This window comes from Diprion similis, chromosome 1 (genome assembly GCF_021155765.1).
Source record: "Diprion similis isolate iyDipSimi1 chromosome 1, iyDipSimi1.1, whole genome shotgun sequence".
NCBI classification, from domain to species: Eukaryota; Metazoa; Arthropoda; class Insecta; order Hymenoptera; family Diprionidae; genus Diprion; species Diprion similis.
The window spans coordinates 11,150,684-11,170,607 of record NC_060105.1 but is presented as its reverse complement, the minus strand read 5'-3'; the positions used below and the strand labels follow the sequence as shown (position 1 = coordinate 11,170,607).

The following is a 19,924-nucleotide window of genomic DNA, read 5'->3' as shown; positions in this document are numbered from 1 at the left end:
TCGTCCCTCTAGCTCAACTGCCCGCTAATTCTCGTCGTGGTCATCGGGTTCTGAATAGCAAGTGCATGTTTCAGGTACGTTGCCTCAACAAATTTATACCTCTATTCATTCACTTTTCAATTTGCGACAGTCGACGTTGTCGGACAATGTATACTAAGGATTCGTCGGTCGTGAGCAACGATTCTTACATGCGGAACAATGCCTCAGTGCATTCCGTGTGTCGGTTAACCCTAATTGCGCAAATCGTTGAGGATCGAAGTGTTGTTAGGTCTGCGTGCATTCGAGTAAACTTTCTCATTCGCATGAACAACGTCACTACTTTTGCGATTCTGTACACAGATACATCGGGTCAGATATATAATCATGTCATTTACGTTCAGTCGTGCAAAAACGAACAATTCATGGTTCATTTATTCACTGTAATTATCGTATATATAATAATAAGTTGAGCATCTGAACTTTGGAAATTGTAGCTACGGTTTTATAAAAGACAGGGTCAAAATCCTACGAAACCCCTTCGAAATAAAGTTTATTATGCGGAATTGCGAGCTCACGCTGCTTATGAACGAAGTCTTTCATCGTAGAGTTTTTTTTTTTTTTTTTCCTCCTCTGCTCTGGACAAATGATTAATTTATTATTCACTTTTCATTGATGTTGCTTTCAGTTATTACAGAGCCTGCGTGGGTCTTGAAGAAATTTTTTTTATTTCTTAAGCACTGATGTTGTGGTCAATTCACGTGCTTATTCTAGTCTGTCGCGTGACGCTAAGCGAATCGGTTCGCGCAAGTTGACCTTAACCGATCAATTATCATGTGTCGGTGAACTTGGTCTACTAGTTCTGAAAAAGGAAACTTGCTCATGTTTCTTTTGTGCAAATTTTTTTTTCTCGCAACAGACATTTGGGGAGTGGGCGCGAGTTTTAAACATCTGTGTATCTACCCTTGACCTTGCCGAATCCAAGTCCATTTGCGAGTGACGATATCGTCTCGATCGAGTGGGATGCTGAAAGCTTCCTTGGAACGGTCAGCGTTGGTAACAAGAAACGACGATGGAAGGGAATGGAGAAAGAAAAACAAGAAATATGCGAAACTGAACTAGAAGTTGTGTATACACAACAACAACAACAACAATCATCATTATGCGTCTGTAAAGGCAAGAGGAATGCTGCTTTCAACCGCTCCGCCATTCGTACCTAACAATTAAGGATTAGTAATTAATTACATAGCTCGGATCGGTTCTCAGGACTTTCCCTGCAACCGTAGTTTCTCTTCTTTACTCTTCGTCGCGTCGCACGGAAAGGTATTATAATTTTTTGGCTTTACTTATTCACTCTGCAATTCCTGTAATTTCTGCGGCCTTTTGAAATTAAACGTATCTGTGACTCGCGAAGCGGTTTGTTTTCGTAATAATAGCCACTTGTTTTATTAAAAAGAAAATCAGAAAGCTTATATGTTGGGTTCCATTTAACTGCTACACCCATTTCGCGATTGCATTATTGTACGGACAGCTTCGTTTGATAGATCAGGTTGTTTACTGGGAACAATATTACATATATTGGGAATTATTAAAGATTTCATGTCTGAAGGAGAACGCAATTCAATTCTTATGTCGTTTGAACAGCGCTCTTCACCTCTTCAAGATCAAAATGATGTGGTACCGATATGGTATGACATGGATTTCAGACTATTTCGATCTATATAACCCTCGATTTTATCGACTTTTACATAACCGACATCGTCAGCTGACAATCAGCCGAAAAGAAAGCAGCTGGTAGGTAACCTTTCTCACTGCCAGTAATTTTTTTTTTTTTATCGGAGTCACTTTTTGTCACTTTATTTTTCGAGAAATGATCACTGAAATCACGTTTTCGGTTGTAATTAAGTTTCGTGCGTAAAAAATTTGGTTGCGCAATTCTTTTTCCCTGCGGTATGCACCACACAAGATTTTTTTTTTTTGTTGAAAGTATTTTAGTACCTATTTTCAGTGAGAAAACCAGACTCAGATCGATATCGAAAAATAAACTCTGATCAGATTATTCATTTTTTCTATATCGAAACCTTTTTCCCAAAGGGAAAATAAATTCATAAATCACAGTTATTGTTCACTAGTCACTGATTTTCCGAATATCGTGTACGATAATAAATTTTTGTTGTATAGAAAAACACGTGAAAAACAAGGAAAAATTCGTACGCAACGGCATAACACTGGCCTAGCACTCGTCGTTTAATCACTGTGCAATAATTACTTTTCACTAGTCATTTTTCTCAGTTTTTTTTTTTTTTTTTTTTTTACAAGTCAACTAAGCTTCTGCCAACCCTGAAAGTGAATAAACTCCCTCTTTCAACATTGACGTCTGTATCAGCATGGTTGGTACATCTGTATGCAGGGCAAGGACCAAACGGGTACGTGGTGCAAAGCGCGATGCGATTCAACGTGGAATTCGATAGAAACGTTGATCAGAAGTTACGGGTCGTGTACCTATACATTGCCGTAGGGTGTTATATATATATATGTATAGAAGGTTGTATAATACGTGCGGGGGCGGAGAATTGCAGGGTGTGTAACGGTACAAGAAGAACGAAGACCGCAGCAGCGCTCGCTCGCAGTGAGGCGTAATGCCAAATTCTGATTACACCAACAGATTAGAGAGCTTTGGCGTTCTATATTGGACGGGGGCTTAGACGAGGCCGCGTAACTTGCCCCAGAGTCGAGCTGGGCGAAGCGAATGCCTTAGGTGAGAAAACGATCATAAATCACACTAAAGAACAGTGGTGGTGTCGGCCAGATGGGGCTGAACTTGCCTGCGGCGGTTGCGCTCATTTTACACCCTTCTATTTCGAACGGACATTTTTATGTTATATATACGAATTATCACCCAGAAAAGGGGCTGAGACTTGAAAATTGTTGGCGAACACGCGAAATCTTAACAATTTGCATCGGTATACGATACTCGTTATTTCTTTTCTTTCATTCGTTAATTATTCTTGATATGAGAGGGTGATTATTTAAGCTCTTGTTGATTTGGTGGTTATAAAAGTGGTTCGTTGGACGGAATAGATCGTTTTACAGTCGTTATTGAGATCAACGATGGTTGAATTAAATTATTCTAAATTATGGTTATCGTTGTATTAACTTCGTGTGTCTAACTGTATTCGAGTAAAAATTTCAACCAAATGAAAGGAGGCATCGCTGGACTTGCAGATGAAATATGCCTTTCAACTGAATTGGAATTGCTTCACGTGAAACTTTTCCTTTTCGTAAGAGACCAAGTTTCTCCGAATTTCAAGCCTCTACTTTTAAAATGGTAGCTCAAATAAAATTCTCCAAAATGGCGTAGGATTCGGATTAAACTGAAAAATCACGCTCCAATCAATTTCACAGTGTACAAGTCAAGGTAGAGGGTTGAAATTTTGGTGAAACTTAGTTTCTTACGAAAAGGAAAAGTTTCGCGTAAAGCAATTCGAATTCGGTTGAAGGGTGCATTTCATATGCAAACCTGTTCAGGCCTTTTGTAAAAAATATGTTGTCTCTCACGCCTATTGTCATTGTAGATAAATCTCCACTGCTGGAAGCCATTTAAGTCCATATTTCAATTCAGTGACATCATTCGATTATCACTTATAATGATCGTTCGTCGGTGTAAGAATAATGAATAAATTGAGGGATAGTGTTGAAATTATACGTCAACGGGTTCTAGCTACGCGTTAGTAGTTCGTTGGAATCGAAACAAAAATTATTTTTTTGCAGATTAAGTGGTGAAATATTTATAAATTGTTTTTCAATACCTCATAATGTTCACAGAATAATGTTGAGAAATATCTGAGCATTGAACTGCTTCGTACTCTTGATTTAAAACACTTATAGAAAAAAAAAAAAAAACCGACTACCGTATAATTATACACCGTATCAGTCATTTACTAACCCTGCTCCTATGTTGTAGACAGCTTCTAATTTCCCTCAAGCGAGACTAATACTCTGTCGTTTTTGTGAAATATTTTCGAGTTAAAAATTGATGCACAAACATATTGAATAAAAATAAATTTTGACGGGACCGGGCTAAGGTATAGAATACTTTTTAGTCCTTGTGCGAATTCAGTGGAGCTTCCAACTTCCCGATTCAGTCCAATAAACTTCGGAAACTCTCGAAGCGATACTGGGAACATTTCTGTTAACAAGCGTGAGTGAAGCGGGTGGAATCCCTGACATTCGAGAGCCATTCGACCATGCTTGCGGGTGGGGTCGCAGGTCATTCAGTCAATGTATATGCCCAAGCCTCGTTCTGTGATGACACGAGTCCGAATCATGATCGGAGTAAAAACATCCAGTACCTACCCATGTAGGTTCAATCTGTTCGGTTAGATGGTTAGGGTTTCTCACTGCACAATTTTTATGAGTTTACATTGCTTACTTGTTTGAAATTAAACATATATATTTGTTCTATGGTCAGGATTTTTCTGTGAAAATTTCTATTGCTATTTTTTTTAAACATCGGTTTACCATATTTAATCCAAGTAAATATGTAATTGATGGATATCAGACTCTAACACAAAATTTCATACAAAATGAATTTAATGTAACTCTAAATATTCTTTCAAGAATATTTCAGAATTAGTGGAGAAAATTGTCGTTATCTTAACTTATAACACATTTATTAACAACAGGCAAGAAACACGTGAAAAATGAATTTGCCTTCCAATACGTCTCCCATATGACCATGCATTACACTTTGCACCAGAGTATTACAAAAGTTTCCTGTCGAGCTTAAGTTGCTGTGTGTCTTCATTGTGATCAAAAAATCTTCTAAGCCAAGGAAGTGACGCAGAAAGAATAAGACATGTTGGTTCTAGATTGTATATATGTACCAAGTACGATATATTGATTGCCGACGACGCATAGATTCTTAGACGTTCGACGTCTGTCAGTTTTAATTACCTACGTGTTTTTTTTTTTAGCTTCTTTTGGTTTCGAAAATTTTGCACAAAAAGACAGAGTGAATAAAAGCTCGTGCGTCAATAGCTGCCATAACCATAGGCGATGAACAAACGGTAGAGATGGTGGTAACAGACGGGTGACTCATGTTTGTCGTGCCGATTAGAGACAATCAAGTTCCTTGGGTGCTTCGCAAGATGAAAGAAGAAGTAATCACTCGTTTAACAAAGCCTTTAATTTGCAGCCGCGGCGCAGTGAACTGCTCGCTACCGTAATAAGATTTTGCGAGTTGGTGAAGGCCGTTGGGTGCTTGTATTAAAACAGGTTTATCGATTCCCTATACTTCAAATAATCGAAAAGCATTTAAAGGGGTTGTCAACCGCTGTTAATTTTTTTCTAACTTCTATTTAATGTACTTAACCTGTAGAAAATATTCGTTCTACATCTTGAGCTTATCAAACAATCCAAGAATTTCCGGTTCCTCGTACAAAAATTACCCGTTTGTTCTTCTGGTATAAATCTTAACGAAATCTAAGCCATTCTTTTTTTTCATGTCAATAATCATGCTATAGAATTGTACAATTTGGTGAAATTGGCTAGTTTCTTAACTATCGCTTAATTATTGGGACTAAGCGAGCTTAAGATATTCGAGACGCTAAGATTTTCTTGTCAAATGAGAAATAGGCAAAGTTCCTACGGACCTCAGTAAACTGCGTCAAGTTAAATACGACCGAAGTCATTGTTGTAATTTAACTCGAACAGCAGTGCCCAGCGACGCCGGTTGAGTGAGTAATGCTGAACGATAAAAGATAATGAAAGGGGCACCAATTAAGAACAAGTTGGGGGAATCGAGCGAGATAATCAGCGACAAAGGCCGAATACTCCGTTAATCGTGTAAGAAAGAGGTCCGAAAAAGGGAAGGCCGTTTTATTTCCACCCTTGATCATGCCCTCCGGCTCATGTCAGACACGAAGATACTCGAATCGATTTGAGTGTTCGCCCGAACTTCCAAGTCTAGCTCATACTCCAACTGAGCTAAGTTCAGTTTCAATAATTCATAGCTAAATTGCTACCGATTCTAGGATTGTTAACCATCGTGAAACTGCGCAGTGAATGAAATAAAATTTACAAGTTCTGAGAGTGAAAAATTCATTTTTTCAACAACTGTTTGAAAAGTTTGTATTTCGAAGCCTGTGAAGCGTGCGTAAAGTATACCATATTACTTAACAGGGCTGATAAATAACGTTGGCGCATGCGCATAACTGAACTGCTTCATTTTACACACTAGGGCTTTTTTTGAGCTGTTTAATGTACACAGTGAGTTGTTTAATGTGTATTTCGAATTGAGTTTCTTTAAGTTTCTATACAATTATAAATGATAGCGTTAAAACTCATCAGTCTTTTCTGAAAGGCCTTTGGTTACGGTTAAATTTACCTTTGATAATAATCTGAAAACGCTGCTGCCCTGTTGACTGATCCAATTTGATACTAAACCCCGATTAGGAAAGGTGTTGACATGTGAGTGGCATTGCGATACTTTTCACGATAAACCGTGTTGAATTTCTTTCAAACGGGTGAGGGTTTCTACTAGAACGCTAGCAATTCCTTATGATTCATCAGATACCCGAAAATCTAATCTGGATAATTTTTGGGAAATATGTATTTCATTTTCTGAGAAAGTTTCAAAACTTGACGAAGAGAACGGTACTTCATAACGTAAAATTGAAGCCTTTCGTCTCCAATTATGTATTTGCTAGTTTGTGAAAGTTTTGTTCTCTCGGCAATTGTCTTCGCCAATTCTGTTTATTTCATGAGTCTTAGATTATTTTCTATCGGTGTAAAGCGATAGCAGAATTTCAAAAATGTTTGCACGATTGCTCGTTGGTTGAATTTCCATACGGTTCATGCTGTATTTGACAAGTTTTCGTTTCGTTTTGAAGAAAATATATATATATACATATTTATGTATGTATAAAAGAGTAGAGTAACTTTCATTTTTCAAGACGAAACGAATATATATATATATATACATACATATACCTTCTTGCAATGGCTATAAATTGAAACTTTATTTTTACACTCACTCAACAACGAAGTTCAACTTTTATAACGAGCCGTAATAAATTATACCCCCGCTCAGCTCCGTACGCACGCTATTTCGTGTTATGGTCCGCCATTTGGTTTCAGTAAAACTTACTTTTGTACGAAAAGACTATTCCCGTTATTCCGTATCCGAGTAACTTTTTTTCAACGTAACGTGCCGACAAGTAGGACCCACCTACACCACCACCAATATCCTACAGTTTTGACTCAAATATTTGACGACCTTTAAGTGCTCGACAGGTCTGTGAGCAGGCTGTCAAGTACCTAGTTCACCAGAATCTTGATCCTCCCACATTGACTCATCAATGAAAATCCAATTCCCATGATCAGACGTCGATAATGGTTTCCTACAATGTTATCACGAACGGTGCCAGACCAAATCCAATCGGGGCCTTAACGTTCTTTGGGCCTACCCGAACAAATGTCCGCAGGCGAACTGCGTGCGTGCGTCTCTCGCACAAGGGTACACCGTAATCTCGGTAAATTGTGGTGGTAAGGAGAGAAGGCCCTCGTGTAGAGGTACATTGCATAGAGTAAAGTTTGTAGCGCCTGGCGGCATGGCAGTCGAAGTCGGTTGGCTGGTGGGGAGCAGCTGAAACGCGCCGATGTGGAGGTGGAGGTGGCGGAGGCAGTGCAATGGTGGGGGTGGCTTCATACCCGGGGCAGAGAGACGGTGTCGGCGCGCGCGACTCTCCCAACCTCAGTGTTGTTCGGGACGCCAATGCGCAAGGTCGTCTCGCGGAGGTTTCAAAGCGTTCGGCATCCTCGACGACGGTCACTAGGTCGCTCCTCGAGTTGGACTGAGTCTGATTCTTACTCCTCATCACCGTTACAGCCGGGATCCAACTAAACCCGAAATTGCACGTAGTGCAACGCGAGACGAGAAAATAGAGAGAGATATTGAAGAGCCGACGAAAGCTCGACGATTGAATCGGTGAAAACAAGGTGGAACCAGATTCTCGTTGACCCAGTTAAACAGAGCGCAGTAAATTCCGCGACCGGAGTGAACCATTTGTGGTTTGTAATATTTGACGAATAAAATGTGATAAGCGGAGAACTTGCACGATACGAGCACCATGTACTTGGGCTCAACTTGAATCTTGTCGTGATTCCGTTTGTTGTTTTTATTCAGTTTTTTTTTTCTTTTTACCCGGGCGTAATGAAGACCGTTGGTGTGAGTTAAAGTGGTGTTTTCGCGCGCGTAATACCACGGCGTAATCATAGATTGGCACGGTAATATTGAGGGTAAGATGAGCCCGACCTCCCAGGGCGCCCTGGAGGTGGAACGTTACATTGGAAGCTGTTTGATATCGTCTAGTGCTCGACCTGCGCTTCACAAGAGTGTCAAGAAACAGCAAGAACAAATTTGTCGAGGTAAACCTCGATACTCCCAACAAACGTTCGGCTCGTCAAACCCCACCGATCAGTCTCAGGTCCAGTATGCTCCCCAGGGTGGCTGGGCCGGCACTCCTCTTATATCTATGACGACTTCTCCCCGGAGGAATAACCATCGCTTGTCACCCACCCTCCAACAACAACAACAACAACAACAGCAGCAGCAACAATTAATCAGTGAGACTGACCAAGGAAATCCGCATCAACGAAACCCACTTTCACGACTCGCTATTCACACCCAAGGTGCCCCGCTAATTTTGTCGGGTCGATTCAACGCCTGGGGAAAATTACACAACGGTAACGCTGGGACAAATAACAATAACAACGGCAACAACAACAACAACAATAACTGCAGCAACAACAACAACAACGTCGCAGGGGGCAATACGAATTTTGGGATCGGAACGCGATGCGCACCCCCGCGTTTTCAGCGTAGTGGAGACCCGTTGAAAAAGGCCGGTAATTTGAGTCAAGGGTCATCTGGTAAGGAGATGAACGGAGGAAACGTGGCGAATATAGACTCGCTGAGTATCGCGAGTGACGAGAGTTCGGGATCGAACAATTCGGAGAACAGTTTGCCGAGGATAATAAAGCCGAGGAAGCGTAGAAAGAAGGATCGGAAACCACCGAACGTGACGACAGAGATTTCGAAATCCGAGGAGCTCCCAGCTGGGGGCGTCTCCGAGGCGTCTAGCATAGTCACGCTCAAGCCTTACGTGCCCGTCTGCTATGAGAGATTCGAATCCCACCGGACGCCGCCGCCTGGTGGTAATCGCCGGCCGCCGACGAGCAGAGAAAGTTATTCTTCCGGGCGACCCCATTCGACTCAGGAGATCGTTGACACGAGGCAAAGATACCACCGGCACCACGTCAAGGTCCTCGACAACAACCGAAACGTCCTCGCCATGCCGTCTGGCCGCATCCAGCAACCCGGCGTCGAGGCGAGGATCTACAGGAACACGGGTCACCAGTTCGTCCACGTGGTTGACGGGGTCAACGAGGTGACGGGGTGCAAGGAGGGTGTCTTTGACGGCCCGGGATCATGCCAATGTCGCTACTGCGACCCCTCAGGCCTGATTTGGGATGTCGACCAGAATGGATACTCGCCGTACTTGACGCCGCCGCCGACGACCGATTACAACAGTCCTCACTTCTCATCCGTGCCGTTGTTCTTGTCGCAGGGAATCAACGGGCAGGCAGAAAAAGCGGTCGAGTATCTCGAGGAGTCAGCTTCCATACCGACGTTCTATCATGAGAGAGAGAACGCCGCGTTGAGGAGGAGCTGGAGTGATCCGACAAGCTTCTTCAGCGACGAGATAACCCCTAATCGAGGCGTTGGGGTCATTGGTGACAGGGCACCTCCTGTCGAGACGAGTCGAACGAAACACGCGACCTCTTGGAGGGGCTGGAACACCGGGAGTGCCGCTACGTCTCCCGGGACATCCCAGGGACTCGAGGTGTCGACTGAGATTGTGACTTCGCTGAATGGTCATCGCGATATCGAGATTAAGTTCTACTCTTCGTCTCCTCCTACGGCTGTAACCGATGACTGCAAGTCGGGATTCGCATTTCCGGACGAGGATTTAAGCGACATTTGGAGCTACCATGAGTCCAAGCTGCAGCAGGACTTCCGCACGCTCCTGCAGGCTGAGGAGTGAGTGATCAGTGCTGGACTCAGTTAGTGAGTGATCATGATCGAAGCGATTGACGAGAATTTTTGCCTCGTGAAAGCCTATCGCTGTTCGGGTGAACCGCAAAAAAGTCGGTCGTGTCGGTTTTTCATCGCGTCCGAACTGTAGGAGCACCTTATCGACTACGTCGTGCGATTTGGACGAAGGGCAATGATTGAAATGAATAATCCATAAAATGACGAAGGAAACGAACGAAGAGTAGGGGAAAATATAAAGGAAAGAGTCCAGGTGCGGTGAGAGAAAGAGAAAGAGAAAGAGAAAGAGAAAGAGAGAAAGACGGAACTCGTAACGGTGCGAGTACGTGAGCCGATTACAAACGAGTCACGTATCTCGTTTACGTCGAGTACCTACCTGCCAGCCTGCCTACGTACTCCCTGATTACGTACACCGGGACGAAGGCGAGTGTGTGCGATAGTAACGCAACGCAACGTATGCATGATACTGTAAATAGCGAAGTGCGATGAGCTGCGATGATACTATCCGGCCTACGATTCTTCTCATTGTTGTTTTTCATGCTGAAACAGCAACGTGCGTGAGATTACCGGTAGACCCAATGAACACCACCGCTGGTGTGCAGTGACTATAAGCCGTCAGCGTATCCACCTCTTCGGGTCGGTCGGTCAGTCAGTCGTCGAAGAAGCGGAGGCAAGAGATGGAAGTGAAGGGAAAGGAAAGGAAAGGAAACGAGACCCACTTATCGTGCTAATGACCGACGTCAGCCACGTCGCGAGATGCGATATGCAGGCATGGAATCACTCATTCTTTCTATTACCAAGGAGATGAGAGAGAAAGAAAGAGATAGAAAAGAAATGAAAGTCAGACGAGGACAAAGAACTTGTTCTTGTCATTCACTACGAATTGTACTGGAATCGGCTACTTTCCGAACGAGCGTCTGTAGAACAAGTATTTGGCTGTGTAACGCACTCGGAGTCTTCAATATCATGAGGTGATAATCAATGGGACAGCGCTACTCACTGCGCAATCGGAAGGCAAGAAGATGGAAAGCGGCTTTCCTGGGAACGTAACCTCTACGTGCCGTGCCTGTGTAAACTGCGAGTTGAAATTTTGTTCCAGTGCGTGTATTATGTTTAGTTGAGAACAAAAAGAGAAATTACTGATTATGTAGGTATCCGTTCTGAAGAACGTATCAACCCCTCTTGGTACGAACTAAGTGATCTCGTTGATCGTTCGACAATGTCTATATGTGTATAGAAAGAAAGAAAAATTGTTTAATAACTAAGAGAAAAAACGCTAACGAAACATCATGTAGATCTGTATACGTGTATGCTGTGTGATTGCGCGTGTGTTTGTCTGCCTATCTGCCTATGTGTGTCAGGGTGGGAGGGGTTGTCAGGAACAAGGGGGCAAAGGGGTCGACGCGGTGTTTGGGTAAGGATAATGGTTTTACGTGTGGGTTATAAATGGGTTTGCCTTCGTTCACGGCGAAAGGACTCGTGGAAACGCCGGAGGAAGCCATCCCGTCGTCTAACTTGCTATATCGTAGAAACTGTGAAAACGACCCTGTTCCAGCTTTGCTCGATGTTACCCAATTTTCAAGCCGTCTGCATGTGTCATTGATCCGCCTATACTCTCGCTGCTCCTTAATTCTGTCCAACGATTGTGATTATTTTTCTTTCATCATCCTTCTCTTGTCGTTTCCTCAAATACGAACAGTCCAAGTGAATTTATCCACGTTTAACACTGTTTCCAGATATCTTTGGAAAACTGAACGAAATTTCATCTCGTGTCGTTAAAGGAAGTTATCTATTTTCCTACCACTACTACTCCTAGATCGAAACCCACCGATCTCTTGTTACCTTATTTACTCCAGTTCATTAATTCTTATAGCCTCATAGACATTTTTCTGAGCTAGTGGCTTTTTTGGTTGCGTCTTTACGCCACTACATACTTCTCTAGATTCGTGTCGCACTTCATTCACTTCATATCTTTCAATCTGCATCTTTTCTAATCCTATCAACATCTGCTATCATACCAACATATCTCGATGCGAAATACATGTCACTGGTGAAACGACGACATTCCCTACAGCAAACTAAATAACGAGCCAATCATCAGAAGTTGTAGTTATAAAATAGGTGAAATGTTAACTTATCACATGTAATCCAGATTGGTATTCTCGTATGCTTTGCCCATATCTGTATCCAACTTGTTCAAACCGTTCGCAGTGACCCAAACTCGATACTAAAACTGTGCGCTACTTACTTTATAGACGAATATAATTGAATCACTCGTTCGATCCATTTCCACCCCGCCATAATTATCCGCCACACCACTTCTCAGTTGGAATCGGATTTCGTCGGCCCGCAATCACAACCACATATCGCTCCTAGTCTAAACTGTATCGCTAATTAACGTCATGTATCGACCGAATCTGCAGTACCAAGTTGATTGTGTATTGCGGATAACAATTATTTATTTAACGCATAATCTACGCGAGTGTGGATGTGGTGTTGGTGTGAATGTGTCGCGAACGAACTCCTGCGGATCAACGTAGCTTTTGCATAGGTTTGAAATTCGTTATGTAACAAGGTTCGATGGGATTATTAGAAAGGTGCGGAAGAACGTGTCGCTTGTATTCTCAGCGATTTGCGAACAGCGTGTGTGGATGTAGAACCTCAAACTATATCCATTTGTGTGTATGCGTGTGTGTGTGTGTGTGTGGCAATGCGCGAAACGTGCGAACAAGTATGTCTTAAGGAATGTTAAACTAGGCTAAACCGTATAAATTTGTGTATAGAGCAGACATGTGTCTGAAATCTCTATTCGTTGTACCGAAAATAATGTTACTTACGTTAAGCATGTATAGAGGTTAAGCGAAATATGTATATGTACGGACAGCGATGCCCGTTTATAAATTCATATATTTATTAGAATATACGTGTGTGTTTATATAGGATAGAGACTCGTTTTCCGTATGTTGAATAATTCCACCAACGCAATGATCGCATTTTTAACTTGGCCCTGGATCTCATTTATCAGCTCGGGCGAGAGCTTGACGAGAGAATTTTCTTTTAAATCTGAAACATTTTGTCCAATCGATGCTGCGGAAGGAATACTTCTTCAAGCTGCTCTCGTCCCAGTTATTATTATGTATTATATATTCACTAAGAGAGGCCTCGGCATCTGCTTCAAAATACAGATGATCCTTTCGAAAACGCAGTTCCCATTGTTTATATCAATCCCTTATTTATTTGCATTGAAATTAAATCGTACGCTGGATCAGTCACTTTGGTATTAGTTTTTTTTCATTTCCCATTCATATTATATATCTCTCATACTTCTGAATAAGTAAGCTCACGTAACGTTTCCACTTTCACTCTCTTTGGTTAAAGCATACGATGTCTTCTTTGAAGCGAAACCTTGCGCTGGCCGATGCGATGGTGGAGCAAAATACGATTATGGTAACTGGAGTTTTGAAGCAGAAAGTCTGGGACTCGACGAGTCACGTAGTAACGGACCCCGGACGAATTCGGACTGCGACGTTGAACACCCGACTTCGACGATGGTCCAACAATGCCAATTTGTATCTGCGATCTAGAAATGCGCGTTCCACGTTTTGTCACGTACTCTCGCGACCGAGAGAGAGAGAGATAGACTGCCACCTGCTGTTGGTGAAATTATTCGTTACTGTTTTGCATTCGTGTTTTCTACTTACTTTACCGTCTAGATCCTTCTCTCAGCCAGTATAAAATGAAATACACTGAAATAAAGAAAAGATAAATCTATACAACTTCAACGCAGCTTTTTTATATGCGTTTCTTTATTCACCTGTCTTTACCCATTTCACACGAATATCGTAAACGATTAATTCAACTTTGCCTCGAAGTTATTTTATTTATAAACATCAAGCTCAACATTACCTTGGTTTTACTCAAACTTCGCACCGTTAATTGATCGAGTAGTAGTATATAAGTATTTATATTTCAGATACCACTGACTACCTAAATTGTCTTTTTTTTACTAATACAATGCCCCTGCAGTAATTAAGGACTATTTGAATAGTTGTGCATAGTCATCTAGCTATGCACATTAGTTTTACCAAGAAAATATGATTCGCTGATAAAGTATCGGTAGGCCAGTCAACTAGGAAAGTGAGCCTGTCTTAGAAAATATTTTTCTTTTCATAATATTGAAAATAATCTTTGGTAACTTACTGCAACAGTCGTTTGTTTTTTTTTTCTTTCTTCTTAACAGATATAAATTCATAACGGTGCGAAAAGAGTTAACGAAATAAGTTGGGAACATATTTCAAGCCAGAAGGCAAATAAGAGTTACGAAAAAGTTTACTTGAAACTTTCAGTTATAAAGCAGCCGTTAAATCATCTAGTTCGCCATGTTAGTCGGGATATTGGGCTCGATAAGTTCGCTCGATTATACTGACCTGATTACTAAATTGGAAAACTGTGAAATAATACTTATCTGCACCAGATGTTCATTCGCTTTCGTTTATTACCTGGTCATTTAGTCCAAATCAGTTTATTCACAGAATTTCAAGATTTGCACCTAGTACTTTGAAATTCGGCATCGTGTGACAAAATTGTATTAGTAGTCTAATCAATACATGCAGAAATTTTACCTGAACTAATTGCAAGCGTTGCGGACAAATGTTCTGAGGTAAAAGTTTTGGATGTGTTGGTAAAAGTAGTAACCACGTGGCTTGGTAAGGCCCGTTTCACGAGAGATTCGCGGTATAAACAACATTTGTAAATCAAATTCGTATTCATTTCAATTATTTGTTCCAATAAAATTATGAATGTTCACGATTATCCATGGATAAAAAGGTTTTTAAATAAGTATAGATTGGGTTTCTCTTTAGAAAGACGCAAATTTTTTTTAGTTTATACTGCAAGTAGCTCCATGAAAACGCTACTTTTTCGTAGTTAGATTTTGTAGTTAGATTCTTATTCTGAAGTAAAGAGAAATCATAAAGTTCCTAGATTTAAACAATCATATATTGTTGAAATATAATAAGACGATATAGGAGCGTATAACATCAAAAGTTACTGATCAATTTCATTTTAAAAGTGAGTAAAATTCGCTGTACTTTTTTTTATATTTTCTCTTGTGGTGTCATGTTGTTGATCCGTTACTTTTACCCGCATATTGCAACAATGCAACCTGCAGGCTAACGAGCTCCGCCGATTATTGTATCAAACGATGATAACCGTGTAAGTATAGCCTCGTTTGATGCTTGAAACGTTGGGTTCACCTGCGTGGCATGTTTATACACGCATGTGACTAGAATGGATATGTGGGCGTACTTGCGAGAAGAAGTAACACCGGGGATCGTCTTTTACGACTGGACAAAGCACCAGAAACTGTCTGGGAACTTCCTGCTGAAAACTACACCACAAAAACTTGTCAGTCACAGAATTTGTTCTGTTCAACAAGCTAGGAGCTGATAATTCAAAGAAATTATGCTCGAATCGTTTCCCAGGTCTTTATGCTCGTGTACACAGCTGACTTTCGGCCATTCTATTTTTAATTTCAAGTGTCGACTGTTGCTCGGGCTGTAGAAACAGCAGCTGATTGTCATTCATTGTCAGCTTGGCTGCAAAACAATTTTAATACGCTCGTATTTGCCTGTCTATCTTTTTCTTTGATTTTTTGACTCATAACCGCGAGTTCTTGACGGAAATTATATTCGGGGATTGAAATTACTCCGTAAGCGCACGTCTGCTTTTACGTTTTGGTAAAAATACTTGGACTTGAGATGATACAAAATGAAATACGCAACAGTCGTTGACGTTTCAAAACGACAACGTTCGAAGAAAAGATACTATTCAAATGTACGTAACTAGAAAAATATTGCTTACGCACTTGAAGCTCTGAAGGATCGTTGTGGATTCTTTTCGAGACACAGAAACACCTTTCATGCAGCTAAATGAGATGAATTGTTTCTGAGTTCTTCAACTTGCCAAGAAGATACATGCAACTGTTATTGTTGATGTTGTGGTTACTTACACACAACTGTTGAACAATTCGACATGTGAATTACAGACATAACTAATTTCTTGTAGGCATTTCGTAGCTCACAACGTACCTATGTATGGTATATGTGCATGTGTGTGTGTGAGTGTGTGCACGCGTGTAACACCTTGTACAGTACTGGTATCTGAACGTATGTTTTCCGGAATATAACTTATGCCATACATGGTAACGAGTCTTTAGAAACGCTCTCTACATGTGTGTTACATTTGCGAATGTTTGCCATGCTATGGAAGTGTGAAAGGTTGACGACAAACAAGGTGTTTCTCTGTCAGAAACATGTTAAAATCTGAGAAATTCAATGTACTTGATCCGTTTCAAGATATCGAGGAAATGTTAAACAGATGAACATATTTTCTAAAGTGATTTCTCTGGATTGATTGCAGCTCCGAAACTGAAATCATTTTTACAAATATCACAGAACTGACTTGACGACAATTTGAGAATGTTTAATCGTTTTCACCTTCCAATATGTATATAGGTACAAAAAGTAAATTTTACAATTGAAGGAAAGAAAAATGTGCCACAATAGAATTAGGTACTATCTTTTTTTTTTTTTTTTAAATTCTTAAGACATTTTGGAGCATTAATTACCTCACTAACACTACAGACGCATCGATAGATTCCTCAGTTTGCTAAGGTAATACTTTTCCAAAGCTCATAATAGTTCTCGTTATGAGATAATGGTCATTACGTCAACCTTTATCTGTTTACCAATACACTTATGGCTCTGGAAAGAATGATAATCCTACTTCTTGAATACTCTGAGAATTGAACGTCTTTTGACTTTATTACAAGGCAATAAGAAAATACTTCGGCTTGCTCTTTGTAGGCTAGCACCGTGATGCCGTATGGCGATGTATTTTGTCTAGTTCTGATGTTTTTTTTTCTTTTCTTTTTTTTTTTTTTCTTAACCCACGTTTACATACGCAGCTTATTATATATTGTTAAATTGTAAATTGCGTCCAACCGGTCGTTGGTACATCGTCGAGGTAGAGCTTGATAAAGATTTTCACCGTATCTTATCCTTTTAGTAAGAAAAGCAGACTTCTTTGAATATTTTTGCTCAAGTTTAAGAATCACGCGATTCGCGAGAAGAAAGATATTCAGACGAGTGGGAAAATCTATTTCTCTGTAGAAGTTACGCATCGTCGACGTTATGCCTTGTAAAAAGATGAGTCCTGATCCGAGACCCTGTCACGGGTTTGTTAAAGGACGAAGAGTCCACAACTCCAGATCAACCCGTTGCGTTCAACTGATTTTCACTCCTTGGCGTCGTAAAAGTGTATTTTCAAAAACTCCGCGCAGCTTTATACTAAGAGGAAAGGTAAACACAACGGTGGGGGGGATGCAGGGAATCCCGGGGTTGGAATTCGCTCAAAATTGCACGCCAAAAAGGTAGAAAAAGAGAAACCCCCAGACTTTGTTACAATTACTCCGCCAACAGTCACTCTCTCGGGATCCAAGCACTGGCTACGTTTGCTGCTGGTAGTTTACTTTCAGCTGGAACCGTGGCGGTTGTTATACCAGCTGGGTGCTAGTCTGGCTTTGACAATTAGAGTGTATACAGTATATGTATATGTATAGATATATATATATATATATATAGATATGTGTGTATGTACAACGAGCATCTGCAGGTACAGCAATGTCGGCCTGCACGTACATATGTATACAGGACTACCAGACATGTGTGCACCTACATATCCGCCTACGCAATTTCTAACTAATTTGCAAACGTGTTGTGCACCGTGCTTTTCTCTCCCTATTCGCACGGGTTAATCAACGCTATGTGGTCATAATTATAACAAACCCATTTCGGATGCAGTCGTATGCCCTCTGCTCGATTGTGACTTCTTATTTAGCTTGCTTCGGGATAATCTAAAATGAGATATTCCGGAGAAAATTTTCTATCAGGTTTAAGTTTGTTGCGTTGATGTAGCAAACTACAATCCTTGAATTTTGATTTGAATCGGGAATTTCATGTTTTTTTTTTTTTGTTTTTTGTTGATTAACGTCTATTCGCGATTTGTGCGAAAATTCATTTCATTTTATTTGCATTATCACTATACTTACGTTATCTTGTATTATCGACTGGCCAAACACTGTACGTTTTTACGTGAACATTTTTTCCGTATTTATCCTGCTTATAATTTTAACGTTGAAACAGTTTTGTAACGAACGTACTTTTGCGTCAGGTCTTATTACATGTGGCGACGACGATGAAACGACGATCTTAGTGAAAACGATTAAAGTAATATTGGGTCATGGAATTATTTTATGAAAAATGGATGCAGTCCATGCACCGCCGGTTACAGAGACGTTGTTACTTCATTGTTTTTACAGTTTTCCATAATGCTTAGCTGGATTTTTATAACTGCTACTTTTTATACAATCCTGTTGAATCCGGATAATCAATCCATTCGTTAGAAGTGAAAATATTATGTGAATTTCTCTATTTAAGATATTAGGATTATCTTGCTATATAATTTCAAGACAGCTTTCTCCCTGAAGTTATGGTTTCGAATTTTCTAATCGTTTAATGTGGATTCAACCGTATTTCAAAGCAGACGATGATTTCAAGAAATGTAGAGTACTGTAAGGATGTTTCGATTGATTATAACTCACGTTCTATTGTTGCTTGGATTCCAAGTAAATTGATTATGCATCCTGTGAATTATTAATCATTATTTTGTGGATCTCACTTGATTTGTTTTTGAACGAAAACGAAACATAGTCTGTACACGTTCAACGGATTTTATTTGACGTTTGGGATTTCGTTATCCAAGAGATTGTAGGTACAAATTTAGCTCCCGATATTCGATTGAGGGTAACCATTTAGTGCTAATATTCGTGTTCGACGCTGACTGTATTTTACTTAGAATATGACAATATGTTACTGCTGTGCACAAATTGCAGGGTTTGACAATGAATGATCTATTTTCAGGTAAGCAATCAATTCAATCGAGACGTCTGGTCACTGGAGGTGTTCGAAAATAGTCAATTTTAGTGAGTACTTAATTCTAAAATTTTTATCAACTCAATATATCGATTTTAGGATTTTGAATTCTGCTGTTTTACACAAGCAGCTTATATATAAGTTCTGTACATGAACAAGTTTCTTCAACTTTTAAATATTTTGTTCATCACATCAGTGATCTCGCGCATCTACGTCAGCAGCGTTGCAATGGCAAAAAAAAAAAAAAAATTAATGGTACAAGATAACGATATATATTATACCGCCAGACTATCGACATTATATTTCGATAATTATTTTTACTGCAAAAAACATACTGTAAAAACTAAATGCAAATAGGTGATGAAAAGAATTAAAAAAAAAAAAAAATTCAGAAGCTAGCTAATTAACCACGCAGCTAATCAGCCTTAATCTAAAAATGACATTTGCCTGGAAGAAAATTGAATCGTCAATAATTATATTATTATAAATAAATATGGAAAAAAATTTCTGGGTATATTTAAACGAAGTACGGAATCCGGACTGATGCCGGGATAAAAGCGGATGCTGAATATCATCGGGATAATGAAATCGCGTTTCGGTCCACGCAAACTGGCTGTACCTACTAATGAGGGCGGTTGATGCGTGGGCGCACTTCCGCCTCACCCCGAGACGACTTACGCCCAGCGGAAGAGCAAACAGGGCTACACACAGCCCAAGCACAGGTTCTTGGCGTGGCTTTTACCCACCTCGATGCAACGAGTAGTAAAACTACTCGAGTAGGCGCTCAACCAGTTAATTATAGGATTAATCCGTAAACTGGATTGTGTATCCGGTGATC

General features: G+C 40.4%; 2 protein-coding genes across 3 annotated transcripts in view; both read left to right on the top strand.

Moving 5' to 3' along the window:
* The window catches only part of LOC124408355 (CCR4-NOT transcription complex subunit 6-like), a 451,947-nt gene that overhangs the window by 58,998 nt on the left and 373,025 nt on the right, over window positions 1–19,924 (top strand). The window lies entirely within an intron of this gene.
* LOC124408349 (homeobox protein 5-like) lies at window positions 8,164–18,061 on the top strand. Its single transcript, XM_046885231.1, has 2 exons — window positions 8,164–10,188; window positions 18,052–18,061. Exon 1 carries the CDS (start codon window positions 8,283–8,285, stop codon window positions 10,083–10,085), a length of 1,803 nt encoding a protein of 600 aa, XP_046741187.1. The 5' UTR covers window positions 8,164–8,282; the 3' UTR covers window positions 10,086–10,188; window positions 18,052–18,061.